The sequence below is a fragment of the Camponotus vicinus genome, unplaced genomic scaffold, assembly GCF_025532165.1.
Source record: "Camponotus vicinus isolate PSW18456_S1 unplaced genomic scaffold, iyCamVici1.0 SCAF_3, whole genome shotgun sequence".
NCBI classification, from domain to species: Eukaryota; Metazoa; Arthropoda; class Insecta; order Hymenoptera; family Formicidae; genus Camponotus; species Camponotus vicinus.
Genome location: NW_028141967.1, coordinates 905,643 through 918,235, shown reverse-complemented (window position 1 = coordinate 918,235; position 12,593 = coordinate 905,643). Strand labels below are relative to the sequence as shown.

Genomic DNA, 12,593 nt, shown 5'->3' with positions numbered 1-12,593 from the left:
CATTATTGAGTAATTCGATACGATATTGAAACAACTGACATTTCTTTTAATTTATCTTTCAATATTTGAAAATTTGTCCTCAATAAGCTTGAGACATTCTATATATATTTACATAATAACAGCTGTTACTTTCCATGCGTCGTTGTAAATTATTGTTAGTCAAAAAGCATCTGAAATAATGCGCTTTCATAACGGAATAAAAATATGTACGCAAATTCTTTAACGGAATTAATCCTTCTTTCTCTCTCCGTCTCTCCTCCTGCAATATTCCTCATTGATGAAAATAAACCATCAATTTCCATTAACTCCTCGCTAAATGTCCTATCTTGAAGTCTTTTCTCTCACTTTACTCCATTCGGTCACTCATGGTCGTCGAAGGTGAAAAGTCTATCTGTCCCTCCTCCTCTCTTGTAACTCAGCCTTTCTCTTTCTTTCTTTCTCCCCGCCTCTCTCTTCGTTACATTGCACTCTTTACACACATTATACACACACATACACATACGCACACACGTACAATTGGCTCGCCCCGTTACTTCAGGGCGCGTATCGCGCAATGACGCTCGTGGGATCGGCTCGGCTTTGCACAGCGTCGCGATGTTGGAGCGTATTAGTGCGTCTCGAACGCTTTCTACTGGAGCGTGTCCTCTTGTCGTCGTGTTTGAGATATTCTTCTTCCGTATGTCAGAGATTCGGCCGTCGCCATTCGGTGTATCAAAAACGCGCGCGCGCGCGCGACGAGCGGAATTGGGCGGAAAAAAGTGTGATCCGTCATTGCAATCTTATCATCCGGAGTGTCGACGCAAGTCGGAAGTCGCGATTGGACCTATTTGACAGGTGCGATTACGGCAATCTGTCGATCGAAGCTTCATTAACGGAATTACGATTTTTCATATTTTTTATAGTACTTTGACTTTGGTGCTTCGACGGAAGATTACACTTTGAGGAAGAAGTAACTCTTTAATTGTATAGAAAGTGACGTTATAATTGACTAGAATTACGAAACTGAACGGGAAAATTTTCCTTGAAAGTGTTATTTTTTTTTTAATTCCTTGATTCGTTGTTATATCGACAAACTCTCTTCCCCTTTCCGATTTTGATTTTTTTTCCTAGATTTTTTCTATCGTTAGTTCTCCAGATGCTTACGTTCCTTCTGGCATCGTCAATTCCTCAAATCCTCAAATTCCTTTTACAATTGTTAAATCTTGATATTTCCTTGGTATTTTCGAGTTCTGAAATTTTTCCGACATAATTATAAATTTGAGAAAATAAATAATTACAAACTGAGAAACTTTTATTTCAATCTTTTTGCATTTTTAATAATTAAATTTCCATAAAATCATAAAGATATTTTTTCAAACGCACGTTGTTATTTTCCCTTTATTTCTATAAAATCTTTATAAATAAATAAATATATATTCACACACACTTAATATCTGCTAAGATTTACTGGAAACCCACATCATAATATTTTCGTATTGGATCCTCGAGTACCTGAAAGTGCGCGAATAATTAAGGATCGATTGGTCGGAGCGACTTTTCGAGATCCTCCCGGTATCCCGACGTATCGCTATAAGAACAATAATCGTCAGCATTGTCATTGGTCGCCGATAATCTTCAGTGGACCATGTTGGAGTTCTCTGTACAACATGCTGAAGTCGGTACGTAGATTCCGCGTCGCGATGCGACGCGATGCGTGTGCGGAATAACGGCAAGAAAACACTTTCTCGGATGTACTTTTGCAATCGCCTGCATTTCTTTTGTTATTTACTTTCTTCCTGTATCAATGTACCAAAAGTCACATGTTTTGCTTTGCTATATTAGTCAAAATTAAATAATTGTAATTAATCAGTGCGTTAATTATATTATACTATTAATAAATAATTAAAATTATTAATAGCGTAAAAACTAAAATCTTCATCGAATATAGATATAAATACATGTGAAATTATTATTATTATTAAATAAATGAAGATTAATTTTTTAACTCAAATTATCAAAATTATATTAAAAATTAATAAACAACTTTGATATTTAACTTCTATTCTCTCTAATTAAAATAAAATTTTCTCGATTCTTTCACATATTATTCTATAAATATTAATTTCCATAAATTATTATAATTTATTTCTATAACTTTTATATTTTATGTTTTTCAAACTGGAGTAGTTGCAATTACAAACAAACTGAAAGAAAACCAATTTATAGAGAAAGCTTAGACAGTGCAATGTACGAATCGCTCTGTTCCGGTATTCAGGCTTGAAAACGTCAGCTTATAATTAGCCTAATTATAGAGCAGTGCGGAATTCTGTGAATGCAACGACCCGTTGTGCGCCCTTTCGAATGCCACGCTTGCACAATATCGACAATGAATGCACGTGCGTGTACTGTCAATAGGGATTCTCAATTGAATAATCGCGATATTATCTTGTTAACTGTAATTGACCTCATCACTCTTTGCTTTCGATATAGTCTATCTACATTTTCTAGAATGTAATTTCCATTTTATAAACAGCCGTCACATATCAGGAAGATGATATCAATATTTGATTTTTTTCTGACTTGACATTTATATCTATCGATTCGTATATCTACGCAATGCAAGATATATAAAATATAAAACATTTCTAAGAGATAAAACATGAAATATGAAATATTTGATGAAAAGTGGTGATACTCACACTCTTTTACTAAAATTTGCTAAATTTGTTAAATTTTTTATAAATTAATTAATAAAATCGATCGATGACTTTATCCTTATTATATAATTACAGCATCGAACCCGTGTATAATATACATAATATTAAAAAAAGATATGCAATATATAGTGTGCAATTTCATATCTTCTTTAATAAACAATAATTTAATTTCTTTAATTTCATTTTATTATTCTATTTATAAAAATATAAAGATAAACTTCCAAAAATCTAATATTTGCGAGATATTCTGTCATATTTTATGTCGTAAAATGTTTAATTAAACCATGAAATATTTCGTAATTAATTAATTTTTTTATTATTTTATCCTAATATTTCTATATGTAAAGTATAACTAACAAAAAGAATGTTAATTTACATAAATGTGCATAATATACATATGCACGCATATATGCATATATGGTATAATATACAAGATATAACATTGTAATCTTTTTTCGAATCACGCTGAGTCATGTCATTTTATTATTTCTAGATTTATTGTGACATATGCTGTCATAATCCATTGCCTTATATTTCTCGATGTAACTCTGGCTCATGTTATATTTTTTAACTTTAAAAGAAAAAAATTAAATGGCATTAAATCGAAGGAACATGTTCTATTCATCAATCAAGATCAATTTTGAACTTTTTTATTTTATTAATGAAAGAATGTAAAATAGAAAATTATAATATATATTTTTTATTTTGTTGACGAAAAGAGTACATACTTTCCAAAGAAATAAATATATTACATTGAAAAATGCGGTTAAAATTAACTTTAATTCAATAAAATTTTAATTTAAAAATTAAATCAAGTTATTCTCTACTTCGCGATAGTTTTGTAATATTGAAAATAAAAAAAATGTTTAATATTGATCATTGCAGCATATTTTTTAGAATTTTTTTGCGTTTTTTCATCGTTCCAAGGTCAGAAACTATTACTTGCAATATTTGAATTATGAATGCGCTAATCGTGTTGCAAGTAACCAATTATATTATGACGTATGCAAATGAAAGCCGACTATAACCACGTTATTTTCATTGACTTCCTGCAGTTCACTTGGTATTTCACCTTTTCCATCTCTCTTTTTGTTCATTCCTTGTCGCTCGCGCCATTTCGCATGTGTGGTATCTTCGCAATGAACGATGATACTTGGCATCCAAGTATGCAGCCCGAATAGCAAACAATCAGGAAGAAACACGTGATGGACGAATATTTAAATACTCAAATATTGTCATAAGAGAACATACCTCTTCATACTTGAAAATTTATTTAATTATATTTATTTAACGTATAAATTATATTTATTTAACGTATAAATTTTTCGGAAAATACTTGAATAATTACATATCTCTAAATATCTGCACATTTAGATATTTATATAAACATTTGATGTTTGCATATTATATAATATTTTGACAGTTGAATAATTAAATATTTAGATACTAAAACAATTCAATTTGAGCATTGATATTTAAATATTGAATTATTTACATATTTAAACAATAATATGCTTGAATATATTTCTCTCAATATTTCTTTATATTTATAAAGCCGTGACATTTTCATCGCACACATACACATTCACACACACACAAGATATATTCTTAATAAATTCTCAAAAAAGTTATTTCTCTAGCTTCAGAAGCCAATATTAATTCGCTCCACTTTATTCCAATGATACGAGATGATGCGCATGCTAAAAATCGTTTTGAAGACTTTCTATAATCCCGAGATCGCCTCTCACCATCTTTCGTGCTCGCTTGCGGCATCACTTACAGCTCCATTCAAAAACGCGAATAATCTCGACATTCAGGGACGCACGCAAAAATTTTTTATAAAACTGCGGAAATAGAAATTTGAAATCTCATCGTAAATCAAACGAAAAGTATTACACAATTTCATGTATTGTATTTGTGTTTATATATCTAACAATTTTTATTGTATTTATTTTATATATATTATATAATTTTATATATACATATATTATATTATATGCATATAATCTTATATAATGATATATTTTATATACTATAAAAATAAAAATATAAATAATCTTTTTTCAAATCTTCTTTAAAAATTCTCTAAAAAATCGATCCTTCTCTAAAAAAAATCCTCTCTACAAAACCGATATATTTTGATTTAAAAATTAAGTTTCAATGCATCTAAATGCACGGAGCTGTCTATGCTTATTAGACAAATAAAAGATTAATATCACGTAATATTACAAGACATACCGTTCTTTTCTTTCTGTCGTAAAATTAATGTTTCACTGTCAATTCACAACACTATGATCAAATGATAAAAATGAAACAAAAATTACTTTTTTGTGTGCGACCCTGCATGGATTTCCAAATGCAATGGATCCGCTGAATAACATGTCTGAATTGCAACATCCTTTCGAAATTACTAACGCACGAGACTTGTTTAAATAAATCGTAGATAGCTCGTGCCGATTTCCAGTATGCTAATAAGATTTGAGGCGTCAATAGCTTCAGAATGTCGAGCGATTAAAAAGTTCAAGGGCCAGTAAATTAACCCTCAATCATCGTAATTTGTTTAGCCTGATTATTCGATGATTCTTGATGTAGCTCCAATATTGACTCATATAATGTATAAGTTATCAAATACTTTATTATTTACTATATTTTATCCAAGAATAAAAAAATGGATAGTACTAAAATATTCTAATATCATTACGATATACTGCGATATACTATTACGATTATGTTTACATATTTATATTAAATATTGTTTTATAATGTGGCTCTTGACAACATTTCCATTGGAATGCAAGGGAACCATTTCACATCGTTGTCACGTAATCGACACATTATTCTGAATTCCTATAGAAATCCGGCACACGCAATCCGATAATGTTTGCACGTGCAAAGTTCCTGGATCTCCATCATTAATTCAATGTGATCAGTGATTAGTATTTATGAGTATTGATTAGACAATCGCACGTAATAGGAAAGAAAATATTTTTTCGAAGAAAAAAAATTAAAACCACAAAAAAAAGAAAAAAAAGGAGGTAGAATTCGCAATTCTCGAAGAAGGAATATAAGCGCAGAATTATACATGCACATTATCAGCAAATACTCGACTCATTTTGATCAGGACGTGCGTTTTTTCTTACGAAAAAAAATCTACAGGTAATAACGGTGCCGAAAGGATTTAAAAGTTCAAGGTACAATATTACCTCACTCCATAAGCGATTGTTTGCTTCTATTTATGACAAGAAAACTATTCGAACTATCCTTTATCCATTTTGATGGGTCTCAATATATTATAAGACCGTCAAAAATAAAAAAATTTTTTTACGTGTACTTTCTTGTTTAAGGATTGAAAGGAATTTGGTATATTTGATTGAAATATATATTAATCCATGAAATTAAAAATTAAATTTATAAAAAACTTTACATTATTATGACTTTTTTCGCTAATCAGATCTTGATTTTTATGTTATCAAGACATGATTCCAACAATAAGTGACTTTCAAACAATTTTAGCCGTCATTTATTATTCATATTAAAAATTATTAACAAATAAAAACTTAGTTTTTTAAGTATTCTTTAATAAAAAATAAAAACTGATAAAATTATAATTACATGTTTTTACATGAATTTGCAACTATTTGCAAAGCGAGATCTATTTCATATCACAGAGTGCTTTCAGTTTAAAACAAAGCCTCTAATTATCCAAACCTATAATTATTATATCTGAATTATTGCAGACTTTATTTCGCACTGAAAGCACTGAAGTGAATCTCATTTAAAGCATTGGAAAACGTGAGACTTGTGTCCACTAATATAAAGGTTCACTTGCATATGTATTAATTATTCGTCGTAAAAATTCTACCAAAATATTCTTCAAAAAGAACCGTTTGAGGAGGAATGCAAATGAAAGAGAAAAAAACAAGTGTGGTCGGTCCATTCGAACTGATTACTACACAAATTACGGATTGTTCGGATGCAGGCAATAAAGAGAAGCTCGCCTTGAGAAAATGCATGGCTCACGCCTCAATTCATTGAGGACATCTCATCGTCACAATCGAGATGATCCTTGAACCGGTCGCCATATTTTGACTCAAGAACACTGCTGAGTTCGATCACATTCGCGAAAAATTTGCGTATATTTACACGCACAATTGATACTTCATAGAAACGGATAACAATATTGACTTAATTATAATATACAATATTTTATAATATTTTATAATAAATATATTTTATATGCTATTTTACATTGCTGTTTCAAACAGTCACATGTCAGTATCCGCGGTTAAAAGAAGTACTAGAACTTTATTCGCTAATTAACGCAGGTAACGTGCGATTTACTGACGCATCACGCTCATGACAATTATACGCACGTGAATTAAAATATAATGCGCAATCAAACGCAATCCATAATAGGTGTAATTGTGTCAAGTTCCGGCAATGATTCAGAAGTTGATTTCGGCTAATTAAAATAGGAATTATTTGAGAGATCTTTTCCAAAAAATTTATTTAATAAAATAAAATAATATTTAAGTCTGTCTCTTTAATAATAAATGATAATAGCTGTCAATGCTATATTCTTTATTGCTAATAAGGATAGGATTCTATTAGAAATGAGAGTATGATCGAAATATATATTTTATCTTTCGTAAAAAAGGCTGAGATACCAGATCAAATTCGATAACATAACAGATTCTGATTTATTAAATAAGTGTATAATAATAATTGTATTTTTTTTAAATGTATGTTTGTAAACTCCTTGTGTGTATGTGTGATTTTTTTTAAAGAATAACGTTTTCTCATTCACGCAGGCTCTTATGTGTGACAGATGCTGTGTAACTCTATTACTGAAATTGCGATAATCAAGTAGGCAAATAAGCTTAATTTCGCTTCATTCAGTCATTTACCCAGGGTCCAGTCAGAGATCACATCGCATAAATAACTCTGACAAAGAGCTAATTGTCGCGAGAGGCTCTGGCTATAGTTTATAGTTTAATGCCCGTCAATGTCCGTCAACGTGGAAGTCATCGCGATTGTCTCAAGGGCACATAACTTTACGATGCGACTCGCATTAATAATCGCACCCCCTCCCCTTCTCGTTCCGTGTCCCTGCCTTCAATGTCCCCTAATATAAAATGGTAGGTAGTCACTTACTGATCTTATTTTGCTCTTTCCTTATCTCTGTTGCAGCACTCTCTACAGCCACCGAGGATGTGGGAGACGGGCCCCAAGGGCACGAAAACGACACCGGTGAGTGAGTTTCTTTATAAAAAATTCTGTTTTTCTTTGTTTTTTCAATCTTTCGTTTTTTCGTACGAATTCAGAACAGATAAATTTTAAAAGAACTTTATGAGAGTCGTTAATTTTACAAGAGGGAGAGTTGTTAATGGTAAATTTTATTTCTTTCTTAATTGACCCTCTATTACTTTGGTCTTATTTTAAGACCATGAATTATATATAAATACGTAGCTATAATTTCTGCACGATTTTAATATAATTTGTAACTGATAAAAATTTAATCGGGAGATCATAAATTATCAATTATTCAAGAAAAAATATAGGATTAATCATTTCCCGCTTTTATTTCGATTTCATCAAATTGTTTCAATCACGTCAAAATTTGTTAAAGTTTTATTTTGACATATTATAGCTACAATTTGGTATATTTGGAATTTTGCAAAAATTTATGTGTAAAAATTTATAAGTATGATTTGAATTTATCAACTTTGAGCTTTAAATTCAGACTTAAAAAATTCATAAGTGTTGAAATACATAATTGAAAACTATTTGACAAATTCTCAATGATCTAGTTCGCATTTAATCACAAATTGCTCACGTCATCCATGCATTAATAATTTATTTTCCATTCGCAGTTTAATTTTTCTAGTCATAAAGATATGTTAAAGACAGAAAATGTGTAAAAAACAAAAGACTGCGCTCGAATTGGAAATTTGTGTGAATATTTGTTGAGAATTTGGTCCAGGGTCGACTGGTTAATTTTCCACGTGAGCGACTGGATTAATGTTAGATTAATAACACACATAATTGATGCACTCGACTGATGGAACACGCGACTATCGCCAATTGAATCACGCCCATTGATTACTAATTGTAATGTATGATTTATTGTGTTATTCGAACATACAATGTATTATATCCAAGTTTTGACACATTATTAAGGATATATTTGGATCATTGTTTTCGCAAGGAATGCAGATGTATCTCGAGAAGATCTGTCATTCACTTGTGACAGTGAATGATTAATTAGTACTCGTACAAGACAGTATTTTTTTCTGAGAATACATGAGCGCGAATGCCTGTTTAATCTCACGTAAATAAAGGATTGGTTTTAAATGTAGTTTACGTTACTGTGACAAACCAGCTGTCATAGTAATAGCCTATGCGTATGCGCGCATGTGAGTTTTTGCGTTGCATTCACGAAATGAGTCACGTCAAATTTACATGAGAACTGATATTTCTCTTTTTTTTTTTTAAATAAGTTTATATAAGCATGTGGTTCTAATGTTACAAAAACAAAAGAAATATATAAATATATGAAATATAAGAAGTGTCTTTCTGCAATTTTGAGGCTACTTTAAATATATAGATTGAAATACATAAAAGATACATATTTTTTAAATTCTTTCTCGCATATTTAAGAATCGAAACCCTCGGAGATGATTCGATATATTTGATTTTGAGTGAATAATTTCGAAATCATGAAATACATGAAAGACTATTTTAGGCAAAAATTTTATGATTTTTAATATGTTCCAAATTATTTACTTTTAATTATAGAATTTTTGGAAATATTATGCTTTACAAGATAGCCTCATCCCTTATCAGTAATTTTGCAAATTCCTAATTTTTTAGAATAAAAAATAAAGAATGTTTAATATGAAATCCTTATTTTATTCGTATATAATAGCATTGCATTCTAAAAGCGCATTTTTGGGAAATGAGCTTTAAACATCATTATATGCAATGTACGTTCAATCTATAATCTTGCACAGTTTGTGCCGCACAATACTTAATAACAGTCTATTCCATTTCATATTCTATACAATTTCATGCACGCGCAATACGCAATGTATTACATAACATGTGAATAATTTAAATATCAGAGTATAGTTATATATATAACATCATCATACACGATATTATTTTCACTTAAAATATTTCAATGTACTTATATATTGTACAAAAAGAAAATGTGCAAAAAAAAATTTTTTTTTTTTTCAAGGAAAACAGCTAATTATAGATATGAACAGAAACAAAGTTAAAAATAGAAATCATACAATACGAAATAAATAAATATAAAAGTGTATTTCTACAAATTTGAAAAATTTGAAACTTATAAGAACATTAATCTCACAATAATTTTTACGTGAGATATATAAAATCATATATCTATATAAAAATTTACTGTAAAAATTAGAAACCATAAAATTTTTCTTTAAAATAGTTTTTCATACAAAAATCAGTTGTTTTGCATATCAGCAATTATCTTACAATTTTTAAAAATCATATAAAATAATTTCAAATCTTTCTAATAAATTGTAATTATTTCTAATTGCGTGTCTTTTTCGTATACATTTTGTATACAATTTTATTATTTAAAATAACAAGGGATTTTTATTTGCTTATAATCACATAGAATCATATAAATTACGTAAAAGAAAAATTTTTAAAGGAAGACGTGAAAATCGCCATCAAAATAAAAATCAGCTGATCATCAATCAAAGCCACGTGTCATCTCTTGACAGTTCAGTGCATGGAATTGTAATTCTGAGGTCCTCTAGCGGAGTATTCACTTATCCTTGAATATGAAACAGTAGGTAACTGTAGGTAAACTGTAGATAAAGCAGAGATCTTCTTACTGGTTAGTTAGTAACGCAACTTTTATAATTTTTTTATCGACTCATGATACGTAGCTTCTTATAGTATGTTTTCAAATTTTGCAACTATTGATCACATCACTTTGATAATAATTAGGTGATATTATTTATTATATTTATAATTAATATATTTTTAAATTCATTTAAAATATTAATTATTATTTCGTATTCATTACGCAATCTCATTCTTAAATATTATTTAACGTATCCACACATTATAATATTTTAATAATATAATCTTACGATTTATGTTAAATAACCATAGTTCTCATTTTTTTAAATTAATTAAGTAAAATTTTGTTTTAATAACAATTATTATAATGAAACAAATGTGTACACGTAACATTAATGTCATACGTTTAACGTCCGACATAAAAGCTGTGCAAACACGTGTGCAAATCAGATATCAAAATTATTTCAAGTAGAGACGCAGTTAACGTTGCACACGTCGCAATATTGCGTAAGATTGCAATCTTACGAATTAATCAAAGGTTTATGAAGAGAATTTAATTAGATATTTAAAATACTCCAAGAAAAAATTCATGGATATCTTTCACAGCACTACCAATATTATTTTATTACTAATAATTAGGTGGATATATCTAATATATAAGTTTAATATCTAAAATGCTTAGAAAGAAAGGGAAAAAGTCTGGTTTCGTGCCTCTTACGTAAGATCTTTGTTTCTCTTCTCTTCTCTTCTTTCGAAATTCGATGTAAATTTTTAAAATAGTAAAACAGTTTGTTTTTAAATTTTAAAACATCAGAATGATTATATATCTAAAATTTTATTTTTAAATTTTATATATTTCAAATTTTATTTTCTTGATTTTATAATATATGATTATAATATTTATTTTTAAATTATTTACATATATTATATCCTCTTAATTTCTGACAATAATGCATTATTTTCTAGAGTATCGCCATTAAAATATCGAATCATTTCAGATATAAATACAATAAGTATACAAATGTTACATTGTAACATTTATACTCGCGCATTCTTAAACAATGTTCACTGTATCTGTTATTCGTCTTGTTAAAGTAAACCGCCTTCTGCGGTTCAATTGTCGCTTAACCTCCGGTCTCAACGAGACGTGACAATAAACGCCAACTGCGCTTTCCGGGTGCTGACGTTTTCCAATCGAGAAGACAGAAAGAGTGAACTAGTTTCAATTCTGACTGGAAAACAGATATATGTAAGAGTCCGATAAGAGCACATTAATGAAAATTTCCTTCTTAAAAAGGCCTCATCTCTGAAACATTTGAAAATTTGCCGAAAGAAATAAAACTTTCGCATTAAAAATATTTTAATAAGAGAAAAATTAAAGATTTAAAAAGATTATCAAATCAAAAATATGTAGAAATATGTTAAGCATTTTTTTAATATAATATAAATAAATATTCTTTTAAACTTACTTTTATTATTGTACATTTGCATTTCGTAACAATGATGAAAATGCTACAAAACATGTTTCAAAATCTATGGCGCAAATAATCATATTGATTTCCCATTAATCAAGCTCTTTCGTTTACTTTTCTCTCTTCCGCTTGTGTTCACTCGATATTTACTCAAGTCACGTGTAGTCGACAATCCGATATATCGATCGTTATTATATATTGATATTAATTATTAACATTACATCGCCCTTTCACCAACATGCTGTTTGCATCATTATCAATCATGCGCGCGTTAATGAAAATTCACATGCTCGATAATCTAAAAAAAAAGGCGAGCGTCCCAAAATTACATAATTGGTGATCACAAACAAATGTTGCGAAAATATTTGCAATATCGTTGGTTAATTGCTAGTTATAGTCTAATCAACGGCAGTTCAAATATCGTTACATGATAATGTCAGAAGGTTTTTGAAAGCAAATAACTTTGTGATGATGTGATATTTTTCTACTCAAACTATTTTAATTTAATAAAAAACAATTCGTGATTATTAATATTTTATACTATTTTCATTCAAACAGAAATCGTATAAGAAAA

General features: G+C 29.3%; 1 protein-coding gene across 12 annotated transcripts in view; it reads left to right on the top strand.

Annotated features, from left to right (window-relative positions):
- The window catches only part of LOC145969363 (uncharacterized), a 63,076-nt gene that overhangs the window by 22,595 nt on the left and 27,888 nt on the right, over positions 1-12,593 (top strand). For 7 of the 12 annotated variants that reach the window (XM_083095425.1, XM_083095420.1, XM_083095424.1 and 4 more), the window contains one exon: positions 7,887-7,946. In XM_083095425.1, coding sequence (XP_082951551.1) covers positions 7,887-7,946 — 60 coding nt within the window. Of the gene's footprint in view, positions 1-82; positions 835-869; positions 1,659-7,886; positions 7,947-12,593 lie in introns of those variants that run through there. The other 5 variants (XM_083095428.1, XM_083095418.1, XR_014438059.1 and 2 more) reach the window with 5 other exon arrangements.